General features: G+C 40.1%; 1 protein-coding gene across 2 annotated transcripts; it reads left to right on the forward strand.

The window, feature by feature from the left end:
- The first annotated feature begins 480 nt into the window (after positions 1–480).
- LOC128371089 (lissencephaly-1 homolog B) lies at positions 481–17,243 on the forward strand. 2 transcript variants are annotated; one of them, XM_053331287.1, is made up of 11 exons: positions 481–657; positions 9,456–9,768; positions 11,005–11,089; positions 11,178–11,252; positions 11,449–11,655; positions 13,045–13,213; positions 13,535–13,637; positions 14,518–14,746; positions 15,336–15,437; positions 15,528–15,684; positions 15,886–17,243. In XM_053331287.1, exons 2-11 carry the CDS (start codon positions 9,737–9,739, stop codon positions 15,957–15,959), a joined length of 1,233 nt encoding a protein of 410 aa, XP_053187262.1. In that variant the 5' UTR covers positions 481–657; positions 9,456–9,736; the 3' UTR covers positions 15,960–17,243. The 2 variants fall into 2 exon arrangements, with proteins under 2 accessions (XP_053187262.1, XP_053187263.1); XM_053331288.1 differs by lacking the exon at positions 481–657 and adding an exon at positions 8,088–8,188.
- Positions 17,244–21,916: the final 4,673 nt, after the last annotated feature.

Raw genomic sequence — 21,916 nt, forward strand, 5'->3', positions numbered from 1 at the left:
AAATATGTGAATATTTTATTTTAACATTGCTATTTTATTTTAAAAAAACACAAAGGAGGTCTGAGTATTGACAGCTATGCATTATAGAGTCATATTTGGTGTTGTTCGAAAGACTGAGGGCGGAACTTAAGTTAGTTGTTGCCATGGTTTATTTTTCCTTGCTATGAAGCCGGCTAATTTATTTTTCCTATTTTTCCATAACGGTTATAACAGTTTTCCGTTATTAGTATATTGTGTCTAGTAAGCGTTAATGTGACCGCAGATGCGTTTAACCGTAAAAATTACTTTGAAAGAGTATCATGTTGTGTCTGGTAAGCGTTAACTTGACTGCAGATCGATGTGGGTGACGTCAAATGTAAAGGTTTGATTCCGCCCACATTGAGGTCTGCGCTCTGCAGTCAGAAGTACTTCTCCCTTTAATTTCAAAGAACGTGAGATGTGCCCAATGCGCGCCGCCGCTCACCTCAACGTGCGCGCTGCCGATATCCAGTAGCGACCGTTAGCTGCGGCCGGGTGAACGCGCTCGGTGGTACCAAAGAGGAGAAATCTGACCGCCTGCCGGTGATGTGAAAAGTCACAACACCACACCAAACTAAGAGTTTCCCATCGCATGCTTCGACCAGCCGAAGGGATATGAGAATTGGCATTTGTCAGAGGGTGAGTTAACGGTATTTAAACGCGTCTGTATGTTTGTTTTGTCACTTAGAAAGACTTGTTATTTCTGACGACGATTCGCCTGCAGTGTCTACGCTCTCCCGTCCCGATCTCAAAATGGCGGAGAGGCCGAGAGCTAAGCTACGCTAAGGTGGCAAAGTTGGCTTTCATAAAAGCACCGATGTAGAGACTGAACGTCAAAATACACACACTATTACATTATTCCAACTATATTGAGTGCGCTTGTCATCTTAAAAACCATTTTGTAGCTACTCGGCCAACGTGTGACTCGTATCCAGACACTTGTTGTGAAGCCTTGCTGAACATTTTGCTAACGTTAGCTTAGCATTACGTTTATTTATGGAAGTGCTGTATAGGGACGAGCTAGCCGGCTAAGCTAACCTAGGTGCTGTCAGCAGGCTGCCATATTTTCCCTTCAGCCGGTGCACATTATTTTGACGTTGCTAGAAAGACGCATTAATCAAACGCACATAAATTCGACTTGGTGACCCCTTTTATATGTTGTGGAAACTACTTAATTCGTGCAGCTAAATTAAATAATGCTGTGTTTTTCTTACAGTGGGGAATAACAGCTAATGGCCCTATAATCAAATTTAACATGCATATACCAACTTGAATTTTATGTGCATTTAAAGGGGGGTTTTTCATAATAAGAACCCATGTCGTTTAGCTGTTATGTGGCTTAGACCAACGCCCTGTGTGTGTGTGTGTTATGGTGTTATAAATCCGGTCTGCTCACACTGACAGCTCCGGTTAACGTCTCCGGTAGCTAGGCTAACAGTAGCTGGAAAGGGCGTTGCTGAGCCATTGCTGCAACTTTGCCCTTGTGGCCATCGCTGCTCGGAAAGACGTCACTCGGGACTGATTTTGAACTCATACCTGCTCTCCATGACATAAAAAAAAATATTAAAACCCTACCCTGCTACTCAGCAGGGTGTTTTTTTTTCCATTCTTAGTTTAAGCTCTCCCCCTCTGAGGAATCTCAATCAGGGTGGAGACTTATAAAAGGGATGACTACGAAATACCGATAATATTTCATTTGAGGGGTACAGATCTGTCCGTTTAAGCCTATTTTTACTAGTTTATTGTTTACGTAGGTACTGTCCATTTGCTGCTATTGCAAAGCGTTTAATGCAAAGGCCTGTGTATATAAGATGTGAACCTTTCAGGCTATGAAAGATGCACAAAAATAGTTTTTTCTATTATATGTTGTCAAATACAATGAGGTGCTATTGTTGATGGTGCAGTCCAGCTTTAAATCTGCTACTTTTCTACCTGCATCCACTAACACCCCCCACACTTCTTTTTTATACTGTATGAGAGGAACTGCACATATTAAAGTACAATTCTTGAAAGAAAATATATATATATTATATAGGTAGTGTATTGGTGTTGTGTAATTTCAAAGCAACAACTTTCATATTTAGTCACCGTCTTGTCATGTTTGAATCTTGACAGTTTGGCTAATAACACCTGCAGTATGTTTCAGATAAAGTGAGTATAACTTTTGAACTGAGTGTGTTTATTGTGGGGCAATAAACTGATTCATTGCAGTAAATCCTGTCATGGAGAGATATCTTTGATTAAGTAAAGCTGGTTAAGAGCTGAAGGCTGCTGAGTTAAATGAGATAAATTATGTTTTATTTGTAATCAACCATTGCCTTTGTGGTTTGTGCCAGCATGGACTTGTTTGGCCTGAAGGTCATCCATAAGGAGGGGCAATGCTTGGCAGCTTGAAACGAGCACGGTGTGATGACTGACAGCTTGATGTGAAGTTTTAATTAGTGCCTGTGGCTTGTTTGATTTCCGTTTTGCTTTTGGGTAGATTTCAGTTGGTTGAAATCTACCCAAAAACCGGTTGGTTGGGAAAAAAATAAACCTTGCAAATTGCAAACAAACAGTTAAGCACACTAGAAATGTAATTTGACATTTGGTTTTCACTCAATGAGGCCGTTTTTTTACTCGGGACATGATCCATTCATAAAAGTCAGGGCACGTCTACCTTCTGGCTCATGCTGGCAATTCAGTTATTGAACGACAATGATGACTGTCTTCTGTTTCAGCTCCTCAGATGTGAGTGCTGGCTGCCTCTTTCTGTTTTGGATGATATCACACATTAAATAGCTTTAATCTTTATGCTGTTTAATTGTATTCGGACAAAACGAACCACTTGAAGAGATGTGAAGCTGTCACCTTGAGCTTTTGGGAAACAGATGGAGCTTTTAGGAAACTAATGGAGACTTAAAAAAAAATATTTTCTGACATTTTATTGATTTATTGATTTAATTTAAACATGAATTGATGCATAAATTGAGAATTATATTTTAAGTACTTGCAGACTTAGTGTCTTACCCCAAATCATATTACACTAAATGTTTATTTTATTTTACCGATCGTCAACAACATGAAGGTGTTCAGTTTAAAACTTTTTTGTATTGTGTGTGTTCTTTTCATGGACCCTGTGTCTGGAATAAAGTATAATAGTGTTCAAAAATCCTGAGGAGAGCCCTGTAGGTTTAATAAAACTGTCTTCAGGTCCAGTTTTGGGTTCAAAGTTTCTTTTTAGTACAAAAAACAACATCATTACATTCATAAGTGCTTTTTAAAAAATAGTTTTAGCTGCATTCACACCAGGATTTATTTATTTATGTTCATTTTGGGGAAGAAAGGCAGAGGAGTCTCCGTCACCTCACAGCTGTTCATGCTGTTTGTCTCCAGAAGAAATTGCATCTCTCCGAGAAAGAAAGACGTCACAGTCTGATATTGAGGCTCAGTCCAGTCATCTGTTCACCTTTTTACATTTCACGGTTAAAACCCAGAGGAGCCGGCCGCTGTGCTAAATATTTTATTGTTCTTGAGAAGAGGGAGAGGAGGAGGAGGCACTTGTTACTTAGTCTGTAAGTAGTTGTTGTTTTTTCCTTTTTTTTTAATGATACGAAAGTTTATTAAACCCTGAATAATAAATGAAGTGTCTTCTCTTAAGAGTGCTGTAATAATGATAATAATAAAAATAATAAAGTTGTTACTGATAAAAACCATTGGGCTCGTAGTTCAGATCGTAAATCTGTGGCAGTCTTCAAACAATAATAATTTGTTCTCATTTGGTCACGTTGGTGCAGGTAAGGTAACTGTCGGGAAGATCTCAAGTAGCTAATCCTTTCTGTCACTGTGGTGATCTGAGATGAATCTGTGGCTCCCTTGAAGCAGAAAGTAACTCTTTAGTCTTTAACCCGTACATACCGTTTGGGTCAAATATAACAACTGTAAAAACACTCCAAATGTTATTTTCGCCTGAAATTAGTGGCTCAAAATGCACAAAAATGAAACTATTTTAGGATGTTAAACTTTTATAAAGGTGCTACCAATGTTTGTCCATTGAGGAAAATTTGACCTGTATCTACTAACATGGCTTTTTGTTAAATTACATTTTAGCAATTATGCATTTTATTTTGTCTCATTAGGAAAAGTCCAGGTAAAAGAAATGTGTATAGGGTGTTTTTGTACGGGTCAAATAATTATTGCTTGTTATATTTTCACGTCTCAGGTAAAATAAGACATGGAAAAAATCCCAAAACAGTTGGTGTAAAACCAAAAAAATACATTCTCTCTGCTCTCTGAAACATTAATCAAGGTTTAATCCCACTTTCAATGATTAACCAGAAACAAATCTGTGGTTCTGTGGTTTGGGATGGACCTTTTTTATGAGGGGGTTCTTAGACTGGGTCAAAACTGACCCAGAATAGTACTGTGGGGGTGCAGAATATGACCCGTATGTGAGGGTTAAGGTGGATGTTTGAGTGGTCATTTAGTCCTGGTCTTATTACGATGTTTCAGGTGGTTTTATCATTATTGATGACGTCAAACATCTGAGTCTGGTTTTAATCAGTCGTTTCGTTTTTATGACCCATTTTTGTTTATCTACAGTGTTTTTTTTTCCTTCTTTGTTTCTTTGTTTCTTTCACTGCGTTTTCACCAAGCTGCATCTCATTGACGTCCTGCCCACTTCTCACGAGGACCAGCTCTCAGTCTTTATCTGTTGACGCAGGTTAAGGAGGAAAATGAGGTGCATTTGTTTTGATGCAATGGACCTCCATGCGATAATACAAACACGGCAGAACGGCTGGTACATGAAAATGAGATCGCACAAATACTTTAATCCACACATCGATTGTTTTTTGATTAACATGCAGCTCATAATTTGGCCTGAGATCATTCATTTGAAAAACAATATTTTTTAAAGATGTTGAATCGCTTTTAGTCGGCTGAGACACCGAAACTCACTTTTTTTTTTAGTTCATAAATGTTCACAACCTGAAAATTAGACAAGCAGCGTAAGATATGAAGTGTTAAGTAAACGTATCAGACTCATTCAGTCAACAGATGAGAGCTTCAAGAGTGACTTGAAGGTCCCGATCCAGATTAAAAAGTTGTTCTGGATCAGTTTAAGTCCTGGTTTCTGTCGGTCCCTGTCGAACTACAAAAACCTGCACTACCAGAGAGCAGCTGAACTTTTCACGTAATCGAAACTCATCTGTAGTAACGCAGTACAACAGTCCTACCAACTGATCAACCTGCAGGAGTCATAGGTTATGACGCTTTTCCACTATACAGTTCTAGCACTACTCGGCTCGACTTGACTCGTTTTTTTTGCGTTTCCACTAGGGATAGTACCTGGTACCTGGTACTTTTTTAGTACCTGTTCTGCTGAGGTTCCAAGCGAGCCGAGCTGATACTAAATGTGACGTCAACAGACTGCCGGCCACTGATTGGTCAGAGAGTCGTCACTGGATGAGTCCTGAGTGGCCCCACATAAGAATCAAACCCGGCCTTTTTAAATACCGGCAACAGCGTAACAGGCATACGGCTCAATTTTGTTGCTTTGTGTGTGACAGAAAGCCTCATACAGCAGCAGGTACACCATCGCCTCCATGTCCTCCATTGTTTATGTGTTTGTGTCACGTATAAAACAAAGTCACAGCAGTTTCGCGCAGCCGTGCTATTAGCCTTGGTTTAGTTTAGTTTGATTTGGTTTGGTTTGGTTTAGCCTTGGTTTAGTTTAGTTTGATTTATTTTGGTTTGGTTTAGCCTTGGTTTAGTTTAGTTTGGGTTTATTTTGGTTTGGTTTGGTTTAGCCTTGGTTTAGTTTAGTTTGATTTGGTTTGGTTTAGCCTTGGTTTAGTTTAGTTTGGGTTTATTTTGGTTTGGTTTGGTTTAGCTTGGTTTAGTTTAGTTTGATTTGGTTTATTTTGGTTTGGTTTGGTTTAGCTTTGGTTTAGTTTAGTTTCATTTATTTTGGTTTGGTTTGGTTTAGCCTTGGTTTAGTTTAGTTTGATTTATTTTGGTTTGGTTTGATTTGGTTTGGTTTGATTTAGCCTTGGTTTAGTTTAGGTTGATTTATTTTGGTTTGGGTTGGTTTAGCCTTGGTTTAGTTTAGTTTGATTTATTTTGGTTTGGTTTAGCCTTGGTTTAGCCTTGGTTTAGTTTAGTTTGATTTATTTTGGTTTGGTTTAGCCTTGGTTTAGCCTTGGTTTAGCCTTGGTTTAGTTTAGTTTGATTTATTTTGGTTTGGTTTAGCCTTGGTTTAGTTTAGTTTGATTTATTTTGGTTTGGTTTGGTTTGGTTTGGTTTGGTTTAGCCTTGGTTTAGATTAGGTTGATTTATTTTGGTTTGGTTTGGTTTAGCCTTGGTTTAGTTTAGTTTGATTTGGTTTGGTTTGGTTTAGCCTTGGTTTAGTTTAGTTTGGTTTGCTTTAGTTTAGTTTAGTTTGGTTTGCTTTAGTTTGGTTTGGTTTGGTTTGGTTTAGTTTTGTTTAGTTTATTTTGGTTTATTTTTGTTTGGTTGGTTTAGTTTAATTTGGTTTGGTTGGTTTAGCTTGGTTTAATTTAGTTTAATTTGGTTTAGCCTTGGTTTAGTTTAGTTTGCACAAACCAAACATTAAACAGTTAATTAAAAAGAACAGACATACGTTACAGTGAGAGGCAGAAAACCTGAATGGATTTTTTCGAAAACTCCACTCCGTGGACGTTCGGTCTAAGCGTGTCCTGGACTGGGTGCTGAATAGATACGAGAGCGATGACTTCGTTTCAACAGGTTGTGCCTCACAGTCCCATAAATTTAACTCCGTCACACTTCACACAGATGTTCATATAGATGTTCTTTAGTTACACAGTCACCCTTAAGAGCCGGACGGGGTCGGATTATTATCTCGCTCACTGACACTTCATCTTATCTCATGAACGCAGTAGAGATCAGCGTCAGGCCGTTTTCAGCTCTGGTTTCACTCTCACTGCCACCGAGTCTCAATCTTACGGCCCGATCAGGTCTTTGTGATCAGGTCTTTACCCCATAGCAGGTTTTTAGAAAGCCATGGTTTCAATAAAGTGAGGGAAGAGTCTCACTAAAGTTGACTCAGCGTGTTTTAAACTGAATTTATTTGTTGCTTGGTGTGATCGAACTGCAGAGCTTCTTAAACTTTGAAAATACTTTATCATGTTTTGTTCTATGTGTGTGTGTATATATCTCACTGTGAACGGACCGCAGCTGGTTTACACACATGAACGGTAGTAATGATAGTAAGAAAGAATGAGCAACAAGATAAAGAAAATGAATAAAAAACGACGAGGGATCAAAAATAAGGATGATGATGATGATGATGATGATGATGATGATGAAACATGTTTAGAAAATTTAAACAAAGTAAAATAAATAGGAGAAAACTAAAAACAAGAGAAAAGGTTTATTTAAGATTTAAAAAACTAGGTTAAAATGAATTAAAGACAACAGAAGTAAAAATGAAATAAAAGAGATGAAGTTTAATGAAAGTTAGATATAATTGATATATGCCATAACACTGCAGACTGATGCGTGCAAAAATAAAAATGATACAAATGTTAAGAAAAAGAAGTAAAGTAAATAAGAGAAAATAAAGATAAATACATAATATATATAAAAAATCAGAGGAAAAGTTTATTAAAAGTTAAAGTAAAACTAGGTTAAAATATTTTTAAAAAGACAAAACAAAAGTAAAAGTGATATAAAAGCTGTTTACAATAAATCATATATTTTGTCATAACACTGCAGACTGACTTTCACCAATTTCCTGTGGATGTTAACAAATTAAAATAAAATATAAATACATAAATCATTATGTAACCGTTACATCTTTGGACAAATGGATTGAGGGGTCAGACGGTCGCAGGTTTGTGCATCGTTTTCCTTTGATAAGAGCAACATGGAGACGAGACTTTGTACCCTTCACCTGGATTTATGATTCACAGTCACTCACAGCCTTGATAAGTATTTATGTGCAGTAAATGGAGGATTCACGCAGCACTCTTAAATACTTTTTAACTCACTGAAATCGGGCTTCAGACAGTCACTTGTTCATTTTGTGTGATTTGTGACGTTTCCTGTTTTTCTCATTTCTGTCAGACACAGTCAGCGGGTGAAGCTCGGGACTCTCAGGCAGGTACAGACGCTGCAGAGACCGTCTCGGTTACGTAACTGTTTGGAGGTTGATCTGTTTGGTCAAACAGCTATTTTTGAACAATGCTGAGAGTGAAGTTAAAATCAGGGCCTCTGTGCTCTCAGCTCGAAGCACTTATCATGTTTGCAAGGCAGGAAAGATTGTGAAGTTCCTTCCAGGACACTTTCAGGACGGCCCAGCTGAAAGGAAAGGCTCATCTGTTAAAAATAAACATTTGTAGATGAGAAAATTTAAGACACTTTTGACCCGAACATCATTTCAAATCTTAATTTTTCCTGAAGCCAGTTTGTTTAGAAGCAGCAGTGGCAGACGGTGAAACAGACACAGAGCGACAGCAGCAGACAATGAGGTAGACGAGAGTGGCACGCTGTTAAGGTTCTTGCTCCATGTCAGCGGTTAATCCTGTTAGCGACCATCCAGTCCCTTCTTAACATTGCACTGTGTCAGCTGTATGGAGAACCTGTGGTCTCTATCACTTGGAAACACACACACGCACACACAGAGAGACTCGAGGTTGTCTGGTCCGACCGTTAAGCAGCTTAGTGCTATTGTGGCCCCAGGTGCCGGCAGTGTTGAAGCTCAGAAAGTGAATAAACTCCTATTAGCCTCACAATCACTGAACGCTGGGTTTGATTTTTCCAGTGTCGTCTGCTGATCTGCGCTCTTCTGTCAGGACGGTCACGTTGTCCCGAAATCCAGATCAAAACAATAAACCCCAGAATCCAAGTTAGCTCAGTTAATGAAGTTCAAAAAATGATGCGGCCTGATGAGATAGTTGAGGACAAAGTTGTGTGTAAAATCAGCAGAATTTGCAGTTAACCTGAAAATGAACTTTCGCTTATGCAGCATCCAAAAAAATGCAGATCAAACGGGCAGAAGGTCGAGAGCTGCTTGTTCAGTCCGAGTTGCACAGTTAATATTTGTTTGTAATAAGTAAATTAAATCAAATCTGTGGCTGCAGATGCATGAATGAAGAGGACGATAAAATTGAGACCTTAGGAGGGCTTTTCTTTCACCTACTTACCTGCAAACTGTGTTGCACTTTCTTTTCCGTCAGCTTCATTCACTCAAACCGTATTTAATGGTACTTTAAGGATGATTTTTGTATCAATTAAGCATGCAGACTTAGAAGAGAAGATGTGAAAACTCTAGAGTAGCGGTAGATAACTTGAACATAGTTTTGTTAATACAGGTGTTGGTCAACTGATTGCACAAATGTTTTTTTCACTCCTTCATTTATTTTGTCTATTTATTTTGTTCCTGTTTCTCACCCACTGTTCTCTCTCTTCAGCAGGTGATGGACACGACTGATCAGTGAGAGAGATTTGGGCCATTGTGATTTACTGCGGAGCTTTTGTCCTGCCAGTTGATTGACAGCAGTATCTCCATCCCACCTCGCTCTGCGTGGCACTCTTCTCGCCACCACCCCCCCTTCCCCCGACCTCGAGTATCTCTGAAGGAAAACTGCCGCCGAGGGATCGTACAGCTCCCTGCCACACACGTCCCAGCCAGACTCCCCCCTTCAGATCATCACCTCACCCTCAACTCCCCGAGAGGGAGACAACAGCAGCCACCATGGTGCTGTCACAGAGACAAAGAGATGAACTGTGAGTGCCTGGATGTAAATATGTGGGTGTGAAGGCTCGTTACACATGCAAAACAAGCACTGACATGTTGAGGAATACGCATGCTCTGCTCATGCAAATGGTTTACTTGCATTAAAGTGCATGGCTTTTTAGCAATGCCTAGAAGTTCGTCTACGAGCGCAGACATACGTCATACGTTTGATAAAAAGCTGTTGGGGCTCAGTCATCCGGACAACGTTAATGCAGATCTTGTGAGGAAGTGCATTCCTTAACATGTGCTTGTAATCATCATAAATGTGAAAAGATACGAGCTTTAAGGTGCATCACTCGATCGCTGGTCAGTGAATATTTCATAACCCACATGACGGGCAAAGAAGTGAGGGGGATGGGGAAGGAGGAACTTGACAAAATGATTACTGGTTAATGTGAGTGGCTCAGTACAGGGGTATCTGCCTGGCCGATCACACGGTATGCACGCCCACTTCAATACATACCAGACCAGGCGGCGTAAAACAGCAAGCATTTTCTCTCATTATTGTGATGTGAATCTTTCCAGTCAAGAAAATTGAGTTTAAAAAAAAATATATAATATTTGATTGGGATATTACGTGGAAATCCCTCTTCCAGCGGTGGTTAAATGATCAAAGTCCACAACAGACTGTGGTATCAGGGTTACAATTATCAGCCGTTGAAAAGGGGCCTGAAGCCGCATCCTAATTTTAGCACCGTTACTCATGAAATATTCACCCTTCATCTCGTAAAGGAGCTGTTCCACTCATTTATATAACCCGTGTCTGCGTACATCTGTGTTTGTGCGCAAAGTCTATAATGTGTGTTTAAGACTGTTTCCATGTGCTTGTGGTTAGCCCGTCCCCGCTCAGTGTTTCTTCTGTGGCGAGTCTCCGGTTTCCATAGCAGCACAAAAACACAGTTTCCCAGTGATTTGGTCCTCGTGTTTTGTTTTCTTCACTGAAGCATGATAATTTCTTTTGGTACTTATTCAGATTTGCTTACATTTAAAGTGGAAAGGAGAAACTTGAGTCCTAGTGCTCCCATCTGCACCCAGGGTGTGGTCTCCTCTCATTTTTTTTAAGGAGGAACCAGCTTTTCTGTTAAGGTGGAGCTAATATTTAATAAATTGCAGTCTCACTTGGACATACTCAAATGAAAATGCACTGTTGCGTCTGTGTGGTGAATTGGTTACTATTTGACACCCAAAACCTTTCAAAACTCTATTTTATTCTACTTTTTCCTCAGAAACCGGGCTATAGCCGATTATCTCCGTTCCAATGGATACGAGGAGGCCTATTCCACCTTCAAGAAAGAGGCAGAGTTAGATATGGTAAGGAGACAAAAAACTGTACATTTAACTTTTAACTAGAGAAATGTGGATTATTTTTCTGAAGTTCTCCTTTTTTCTCCTTCCTTAGAATGAAGAGGTAGATAAAAAGTATGCTGGGCTTTTGGAAAAGAAATGGACCTCAGTCATCAGATTACAGAAGAAGGTGAGGGGTGTCTGATGTATTGTATTATTGCCTGAAATGTTAGATATATGCATTAGTGCATTGTATGTGAGTAAGGCATTGTTTTCACATATACACATATAAACAGCATTATAATATAAAATAGTTACTCAACTTTCTTGTTGGGATAAACATTTGCTGATCAGCTGGTCTTTAAACTGTACTCGCCTCTCTGCAGGTGATGGAGTTGGAGTCAAAGTTGAATGAAGCAAAGGAGGAGATGACACATGGAGGACCTGTGGGTCAGAAGAGAGACCCCAAAGAATGGATCCCCCGCCCTCCAGAGAGATATGCCCTGAGCGGGCACCGTGCTCCAGTCACACGCGTCATATTCCACCCCGTCTTCTCTGTCATGGTCACAGCCTCCGAGGATGCTACCATTAAGGTGTGTGTTAATGAATAGGTTTATACACCCAATTCCCAGTTTTAAAAATACATCTGATGTAGATACTGCAACACAGTAGTCATGTGCATAAATCCTAATTTCATGAATCTTATCATGAAGTTTTTATTGAGACTGTTGAACCTCCTTATGTCCGTGGGAGTTGACTTAATATAAGAGACACAATTCAAAATAATGCAATACAACTGACATCATACTACTGCAGAATATCTGCAGAGATAAATCAGTTCTTTTCTGACAGTTTCAACAAACATTGGACTTTATTGGCGGGCTGTTGCATTAGATTGTTATATTTAGTGCATCTACTGGTTTACCTACAGAATAACTGGCATCTCTATACAAATGTACCACAGTACACTGGGAGAAATTGTATTGATATCATGTATATGCAATCACAAAATTGGATTAAGTGGATAATATTGGTGAAAAAATGTTTTCCAAAGTTAAAGAAAATCTAATTGAGCTACTGTAATACTGGATTAAAATCCTATTTTTTAAATTATTGACCTTATGAATGTCTTTTTTAAAGTGAGCCCTCCTTTGAAAATGTGTGTCTAGCAGGAATATTAAAGCACAGCATTGGCTGCATGCAGCAGCATTTAGAAGTGAAATCAGTGAGTGTTGCTGTACACCACAACATAGCCTCTGCAGCTCTGACCCTCCAGATCAAAGCTGTACTGCAGATCTGAGGCTGTTCTCTCTTTTTATTCTCCGTTCTTCTGCTTCAACACACTTTCCCCCCTCTGCCTCCTCCCTTAATCATCCTCCTCCCTCCCTCCCTCGCTCTCTGCTTCCCTTCCTTCCCCACTCAGTCTCTTTTTTTCTGCTTTGTCACTGCTCATCTACGTGGAGATCAGCTGATGCTCTTGTTGTCAGAGGCAACACTCCCAGAACACTGCACCTCCGGAAATATGCAGATCTGTTTCTCTTCTAACCATCCCTCTTATACTTCTTAGCCTTTTTATTCATTAACAAGTAAACAATGTCAGCAGATTGTTTATTTGTTTTACTTTGAACAACAAATGAAACAGCTTTGTTTGTTTAAACAGGTTAACCTGCATGTCTGTGTGCACAGTTTCTGAAAATTAATGTTAGAATAATGTGAAAACACTTAATGTAACCTGAAGCTCGTTCTGCTTTCTGAATGTTACACATATTTGTGTTGATATTAGAGCGACTAAAACTCGACCCATCCCTGGCCTCACGTACCTTGACATCATGTCATATAACATTTTTTCCTCTCAGACCAAGACACATAATTTGACTAATTTTGTTATTGTTATTTGAGTTATATGTAAGGATAGAGCTGTGTTGGATTAGTAGTTACAGATTGAGGTGACTCGTTGACAGCAGCTGTCTGTCTGATTTTAGGTGTGGGACTATGAGGCAGGGGACTTTGAGCGAACCCTAAAGGGCCACACAGACTCTGTGCAGGACATCTCCTTTGACCAGACGGGGAAGCTTCTGGCTTCATGTTCAGCTGACATGAGCATCAAACTTTGGGACTTTCAGGGGTTTGAGTGCATCCGAACAATGCATGGTAAGAGATTAACACAGGAGCAACAGTGTGTTGTAGTTAATACAGTAACACAGGACACTTATCATATACAATCTGATTTAGAAATAGGATTTCTTAACTGCTTCACTAAAATGTTTGATTTGGTGTTGTGTTTGATATAAAAGTATGTATGAAGGTTTATATTCCGTTTATTCAAGAAACTGAATATAAAACTTTTTTGTAATGAAGGGTTCGAGTTATTTTATGAGCCCTAACGTTTTTGGAAACATCTGTCTTTGTGGTTTAAGTATTAAGATGAATTCACACCAATAACACAACTAAACTCTCAACTGTATCGTCCAGGCCACGATCACAATGTGTCATCTGTAGCCATCATGCCAAATGGTGACCACATAGTGTCTGCCTCCAGAGACAAGACCATCAAGATGTGGGAGGTGGCCACTGGGTAAGTGAAGGGGAACCTTGTTTTGACTCTCAGTATGATGATCTCTCATAGGTACAGCACCCCTGACAGGTGATGGTGGGAATTTGTTTTTTATTAACTACTTTTGCGTTATCTTGCAGTTTTGCATTCTCTCTGGTTCATGCATTGGGCCAGTTCTTGAGTTATAGCACAGTGAGACATTACAGGAAGGATGATGTCACTCCTAAAACTGGGCCTTTATGGCTCTTTGATCTTCATGAAAAGGCTGACGTCTGACAGTAGGCTCTGCAGCCGCTGGTAACCACAGCTGCTCTGTCTGGCTGAACTATGGTTGAAGCCATAGATCTTTTTAATGCTGGGGCTGCAGCTGCACTTGTGGTTATTTCTATGGTGTCATAGATGTGGCTGCAGCTACTCTTTACTGCTTCTGTTAACAGTAGCTTTGAAAGCATCATGAAGCTCAGGATTTGAATCGGATGCTTCTGTTGAATATGACAGATGACAGCCTCGGTTATCATAACAATTACAGCCACAATTTCAGCAACAGTCAAAGCATGGCTGCCGCAGCAGTTGGTCTAAACACACTGTAGAGAAAAAGGTTAACTATCCTCCACTAGTTATCTCTCATAAGTCAGTGATACAGATTTAAAGCTGAGGAGTCGCCCAATACACAAAAGTAATGCAAGGGAATGTAGTGCTGAGAAAGGGGGAAAAAATAAATCCTAACATGACCTTTCGGGGGCTCTGTACAGGGATTTAGATGTAAGACGTTAGATGTAATTCTTCCTTCACATGGCTTTAATTTTATCTGCAGTAACATTGTATCACTTTACATTACAGTGAATTTATGTTAAAAGCTTCACATCAATAGTTTAACTTTGTACAATATTTCCATGTGTAGGTACTGTGTGAAAACCTTTGCAGGCCACAGGGAGTGGGTAAGGATGGTGCGTCCCAACCAGGATGGCTCGTTGATCGCTAGTTGCTCCAATGACCAGACAGTGCGTGTCTGGGTGGTTTCTTCAAAGGAATGCAAAGCTGAGTTGCGGGAGCATGAACATGTGGTAGAATGTATCGCCTGGGCCCCTGACAGTGCCCATCCCACCATCCTGGAGGCCACAGGCTCAGAGGTACGTACACCTGCTGCAGGATCTGACGTTTACCTATAGAGGATGTTAGTGTGTGTTTGGTTCAGCTGCATGGTTTCCCACAGTTGTTTATAGTAAAGGCAGACTACGTGCACCATATGAGTGAATGTCTAAATATTATAAACACACTAAATAATCTTAGGAGGAAACAAGAAATGTTTCAGGGATCTAAGTGAAGCTTTTGTTCCGACAGGCACTGTGCTTGTACTTCTATTTATCACAAAAGATTAGGTGTGTGTGTGTGTGTGTGTGTGTGTGTGTGTGTGTGTGTGTGTGTAATAACCCACCTCACTTTAATTCAATGTCATTTACATATCTGCATCTTCTTTTATATCCTCCCCAATCCAATCAGAGGGACTTGAATGTTCAGTGTCTGTCAGTCAGTAGTGATTTGAGAGTGCGATGGCACTGAAGTTGCAACATTGAAACAACACATATTTTTTATTATTTATTTTAAACAAATTAAATATGAACTGCTACCTCACACCACTAGGATGCCTTTTGATAGCAAACTGCATTGTTGTCTTCAAAACATTCAGTGTACATGTCTCCTGTATCTCTTGTTCTGCAGAGCAAGAAGAGTGGAAAGCCTGGCCCTTTCCTTCTGTCTGGATCCAGAGATAAAACAATTAAGATGTGGGATGTCAGCATTGGCATCTGCCTTATGACTCTGGTGCGTAGTGGAAAAAATGAAGATTTCTGTGATGGCCTGTATTGCTGCTTACAAGTGAGGGGCCGGTGAATAATCATCTTGTTTCTTCAGGTGGGACACGACAATTGGGTGCGTGGTGTATTGGTGCATCCTGGAGGAAGATTCATAGTGAGCTGTGCTGATGATAAAACCATTAGGATCTGGGACTACAAGAACAAGCGCTGCATGAAGACCCTGTGTGCCCATGAACACTTTGTTACCTCTCTTGGTAAGAATTTTTAACATTAAATTAATTTATCATCTTCTGCTCCTCCAACATTTAACAGTAGCTTCTACTGAACCTAAATTCGGCGCTGAAATGCCCCCCTTCAGATTCAGAGTTCTGTTATTTCACATCATTGTGAATTTTTTTAAATCATCGAGCTTATCATCAATGCAAGACCTAAACAAGTGTTTATCTCTCTTGCAGATTTCCACAAGACTGCTCCCTACGTGGTGACAGGCAGTGTCGATCAGACAGTCAAAGTCTGGGAGTGCCGCTGAGGCCACCTCCCGTCTCTCGCCCTGTCCTGCTTCCCTCCCAACTCCTAAAGCAGCCCTATATCCCCAACTTACCCCAGCCCTCCCCCCTCTGTCCCAACACTAAGCCCAGCCCCTCAACTCTCGCACTCCAAACCATAGTTGACCATGGCGCTTTACCTTCTCCCCTTGTCCTTGCCCCTCCCCTCCGCCTCCCCTCTTTTCTCCCCACCTCCCCTACATCGGTCCAGCCCTATTAAGATGACTATTGTCCTTTTATGTAAATTATTCTGGATGTAGGGTACGCTTAATAAATGTCACGCAATCTCTGACACATAAACACACTCAAAAGATAAGAAGTATTCCTTGCATGGTGAATCAAACAAAAAAAATTGTATACTGTTAAATTTGCCGAATTTGCATACTGTTGTTATGACTTCCTGTTGGGTCAAAGGGTAAATATTCCTGTGTCCTGCCGCAGGTGGATTCCGGTTAACTGACAGTGCACGAAAACCAATGGCGCCCCTTGTTGAAGGGGTTTAGGTTTTGTTTAGTTTTGTTTTACTCCATGCCTTCATTGTTGTGGTCTGTCACTGCGAGGATGGTGATAGCGAGGGTGTGAGAAATGTAAGTGTAAAAGAAAGAGAACAAGTGGAAAGTGTTCAGGAGAAGATGATAACAAGTCTAAGAAGGAAAAAAAGCAAAACAAAAAACAAAGCAGGATGCAGCTCCTGAGTTGAATCACACAAGGTTCTGTGGGTGAGTGCGCGTGTACATGTGTGTGTGTGTGTATACATCGTGTGTGTGTGTGTGTGTGTGTGTGTCTGTATATTACGACAGGAGAATCTCTCTCCACCGTCTCTGCTCTGGTCAGAGGAGAGAGGAGGAGGCAAAGCTTCTCACCCACTGTGTTCATTCATACTACTTCATCTCTTTTAACAAACTTGCTTTCTAGTAGACACTCACAGGACCTTAATGATCCCTAAGCTGCTGAGAGCACAGGCACACGCCCCCCATAGCAAAGGTGTGTTTTACAGAGGAAAAAGTCTGCTCACCTATTAATGAGGTTTGTGTGTGTATGTCACCCCAGAGAATCGCCCAGTGCCCTCTTTGCTCGCTATCTCTGCCTTGTTAACCCATTGAGGGCTCCCTCACACGGGATTTTCATTCTGCTTTCTGTGGTCTCACTGCTCTCTTTACACACACATACACATACACTCACAAATGCACATACACGCACAGTAAAAAGTTGTGTATCAATATATCTGGATGTCATTGTTTGCAACATAATTAAATAAAATTCTGTAAATATAAGTCATCTGTTTCTGTGCTTTCTTTTGAGGACAGGAGATGAGATGAGGGGAAAACTTGTGATAGACAGGATTTACTACTGCAAATTTTGGAGTTAGCGAGGTTTGATCCTGCAGAACACCTTCCAGACTGTCCCACATCTAATAATATATTAATATAATAAATATATGTATGTTGGCAAAGGCAGCTGCAATTACAGTGGCATAACTAATAAATTGTTTTGAGACAGAATTAGTGCAGCATTTTATTGACAAAACAGGAGGAATTTGAGAATGCTGAGCAGCATTACATTAACTGTTGTAATACTGTAAAAAAACAACCTGTGGGACAGTTAATAATACTAAATTTAGGCTTTAGGAAAGTACAATTTGGTTAAAAAAGCTAAAGCAAATAAATATAATTTTGGGACATAGTGACCTTATACCACCGATTTTGTCGGCATGGCTTCTGATCTCATAAGAAGCTCCAACTGCAACCCTCAAAAATAAGTGTTTATTTGCGTCTTATCACTTTAAAACATCAGAGTAATACATTTAGAAAGAAATGGGTCACCAGACAAAATTTGGGAAACTGCTGCTCTAGACAGGAAATATTATTTATGTATAACTGTGATGCTCAGCAGCACAGATGTAGGTTTGGTGCTACACTGAAGCACGCTAGTATCCTTTGGCAACTTCCAACTGAGGAGGGGTCAGAGGCTGAGTCATTGCTGCTGTTGATGCAGGTAGAGGAAAAACAGATCAATCCATGCGTAGTTGCTTTTTTAAATGAAAGATCAGGTGAGAGAGGGTGTGGTAATAAATATAAAATATGTTAAGTGTGATGTGGAGAGGGTAGTTTAATAACTCTTGACATTTATTCCTCAGGTACAGTCCAATTACTTACACTGTGAGCTTAGAGTGGAGAGGCGAACCCATGAGGAGGCAGCAGGGACAGTTCAGGCCCCCTTATCAATTATGTACGGTGCCCCAGCCTTCTTCTGCACTCGCGCACACACCTGCTCGCTCACCCACACAGCAATTACTCTTTTTCTATGTGCACTGCGGTATCCTGGCAACAGTTGCCTGGATGGCAAAGTGTGTGCAAGCGCCACACCTTGCTCTGTCCTGCAGGTCTTTTGAGTAGGGTGGGGAAACCGGGGGTGGGGGTGGGGGGGTGGTAAAGGGCAAGGATGAATGCAGAAGTTAGAAAGGAAAGCGGTTGCAGCACAAGGGTCATGGTAACGCTGGGAACAGTGAATAAGATGAGGGCGGAAGTGAAACTGCTGAACTGGATGTAAGTGAGAAGTGGCTCCATGTGACTTAATGAAAGGATAATAAACCTGTCTCAGTCATACTCCTGTTTCTCAACAGAGGCACTGGAGTAGAAACATTGGCCTACATCTGCCAGCCAGCCACCCCCCCAAAGCATGCTAAAGACATCAAAACAGGGAAGAAGAGCCTCACTTTCTCATTTATATTGCTTCTAGGTCACTCACTTCTCTCTCACCCTGACAAAACTGTTCATACAAATTTATGACCGAGAGAGAGAGAAAGTGAAAGGAGCTGCAGAGAAGCAGGAGCCAGCATTGATTCAGATAAGCTGGCATGAGAAGTGTTGAGAGGTTTCAAGGTCAATGTATGCAGGCTTACCCTTGTCAGATGCAGCAGTATTGATTCTCTCAGACAGGATTGATACATTTCATACAGCAGGCCGGCTTTTCTTTATAAACATGTGCCGACACATACTAGTAGTTTTAAGTGCAGATGAGGCACAGACAGCCGCAGGGTCTGTTTTAATATATAGGTTTGTGTGTCATCCCACTATAGCTTACGTGATTCCCAGTATAGTTTACGTGACCAGCGTTCTAATCCCTGCAAAAACCTGAGGAGGAAGAGGTGGAGGATGCTGGGGATGTGTGGAGCAGCTTTGGAGGAAGGTTTGTCACAGGATGTGGCGCTCTCTAGTGGTAGGATGTGTTGAGAGGTCCATGTCCCTATAAGGAGGCAAACCTTGCACTGTGAACAAGTGTCTTTGAGTGGTCGCATGGATGTAATGAAAAAGATAATAAACCTGAACACCACACTTTTGTCTCAAGAGGAGGAAGCTGAGAGGAAATGTGAATGTGAATTTGTTTTTGTTTTTATCCTTCACAAAGGTCGCAAGATAAAGAAAACAGGAGTAGATGGTAACAGGTTGTAACAGGAATACTGGGCTATTCTGTCTTACTTAATGTTCAGAATTGAAGTTTACTGATGTCTAAGATCTGATAATGTCTAAATATCCAAGGCTGTTTTCATTCTCTGCACACACTTAAAGAAAAAGGCCAGTAGTGATAATTTACTGCATTTAATTCCCAGCATGTTGTCAGTCCTTTAAATGTCTGAATTTTTCTCATATTCAGATTAAATATGGATGTTTAGGAGGTTTTATCCAATCGTTAGGTTTGGGTTGTAATTAAGTTTGGGGTTATGGAAATAGGTTTTAAGTGTAAAATACATGTTTGATCCTCCATATTTCTTGTGAAAGAAATATTAGAATGAACACGTGTTTTATTAGGAGGCAGTCCTTTTTCATCACATACATGAAGCATGTGTTTCTTAATTCAGGCAACAAGTCCTGAAGTTGAATCAAAGCTAAACAATGAAGCCATCTTTGTTTCCTCCTCATGTCTGTGATTGCAAACACTCTGCTCCATACATTTATTCATTTAAACACTTTCTCTGTTTTAAGTCTCCCGTATCCCATCGCTTCCTCTTTGTCACTGCTCTGTAGATCCATGAGTGATGCAGCACTTCTAACTGGGTCAGGCCGTCCCTGCCTTACATCCCTCCCACCCTCTCTGTCTTTCCAAGCCACCCCCTCTTCTTCTTCCTCCTCCTCTCTTTCCTCTGTATATGCATCCTTATAGTTTTTTCATGCTGCTCATGTGCTTAACATGTGCAGCAGCTCTCTCCTCCCAGTTCCCTTCCTCCTCCCCTTCTGCCCGATTCATTTTCTCTCATACATGCTGTCATGTTGCTTCAGCCCAGCCTGTTGCAAAATGACTCTTACCCCGTCACGCACACACACTTACACCCTCACTCGTGTGCATTCCTTATCATCTTGGGTTGTTTTGGACAAACCTGGAAAACCAATTCGAGGCTTTACAGTCTAGATAGTAATGATGTTAGTAGGTTTCTATGTGCTGGCAGGGTGCATGGTGTAGCTAAGGCAGCTCTTATGTACCTCTGAGCTGCTGTTTTGATTGGCTGAGACACTTTGACCCAATGATGGGGTTGAGGATATACGACTGAGAAGTATCCAATCAAAGACTGTTACCATGCTGCCACACGCACACTACATACATGCATCTGTGTGCAGTATATAGGAAAATGCACATCTGTAACATAAACCATGAATCATAACATGAAAGTAAGATTTTTTGCCCCCTGAGGGAGATATAGGCTATTGCATAAAACCCCACTGATGTTACACATCCAGCATAGTCACAGCTTACATCCAACATCTGAAGTAGACCACAGAAAGATGAGGAAAGAGCTGCAGGTAACTGGTCTGGTACAAATGAAAAAGAAAGAAGAGAAATGAATTTAAAATAAAGGGATGGGAATTCAAGCAGTTCAAGTCCAATGAATAGCTTGAAATAGTACAAAGGTAAGTGATGAACTGCCAGAGGTTAATAAAAAGGTAAGGTTACCCAAAACTGAAAATTATACAAAAACACTTAAAAATGTAGGTCTTTGCTACAGAGACATTGCGAAGAAAGTGAGTACAATTGGGGTGTTCTAAAACTTTTTTTTACCATCTTGCAGACATTCAAACAACAATTTCAATACATATCCACTCAGAAATATACAATATCCTTTTATGTCCCAATCATTTTTTTGGAGAAGTCAGACACAGGTCAACAAAAAGTTTAATTTGAGATCTTTTACTTCTTTCATTGCCTCAGGACATCTTTATTTTCTCATCTTTAAATAACCTGTTTTAAATGTTGATTTATGATTTAGGTCATTGTATCCAGTTGTATCCAGTATTTGAGGTGTGTGTTTGTAATGTAATGCTGTTTTGTTTTTTTATAATGATGTATTTCTGTCTATAGGACCCCCAAGCCCCTTGAGAGACTACAGAGGCAAGGGGGTCCTATAGTCCTATACTTTCATCCCAACATCAGATTTTTAAATAAATAAATAAATGAGCCATATTCTTAAAACTTGTTGGCTGTCGCTTAATAGTATAAATATTCTTTGATTAGCAAATAAAATGTGATAAATTAATTTATCTTTTTGCTGGTTTATTTCTATTATACAGAAATCAAGTCAAGCTTTATTAAAAAAACATTTAGGATCTGCACATCTTAAATGACGGAATCCTATATCACATAGTTATTATAGTAGTAGTAATAGTAGATAGTTATCTCAATATGTGCTACCAAAACACTTTTTTTTTCTGCATAATTTAATAAAGAAAATTGTAATGATTCTGTGCCTGCAGTATCGGGGAGTAACTAGTTACATGTAACGGTGTTACATAATTTAGTTAGAAAATAAATGTGGCTGTAATCGGTTACATTTACTGAGAAAAATGTGTAATTAAATTACAGTTACTTATGAATATGTTGATTACAAAGGGGATTACACCTGAAGTCAAACCTTTAAGATTTTGCTCAGGAGGAGGGTTTTTTCATCATT

This window comes from Scomber japonicus, chromosome 13 (genome assembly GCF_027409825.1).
Source record: "Scomber japonicus isolate fScoJap1 chromosome 13, fScoJap1.pri, whole genome shotgun sequence".
Lineage (NCBI taxonomy): Eukaryota > Metazoa > Chordata > Actinopteri > Scombriformes > Scombridae > Scomber > Scomber japonicus.

Excerpts from the sequence above, each read along its gene's own strand:
- LOC128371089 (XM_053331287.1), top strand. The coding sequence starts at position 9,737 with ATGGTGCTGTCACAGAGACAAAGAGATGAACT. Across the intron at positions 13,638-14,517 it reads ATGTGGGAGGTGGCCACTGG|GTACTGTGTGAAAACCTTTG; the intron begins GTAAGTGAAGGG and ends TTCCATGTGTAG. Across the intron at positions 15,438-15,527 it reads GCATCTGCCTTATGACTCTG|GTGGGACACGACAATTGGGT; the intron begins GTGCGTAGTGGA and ends TTGTTTCTTCAG.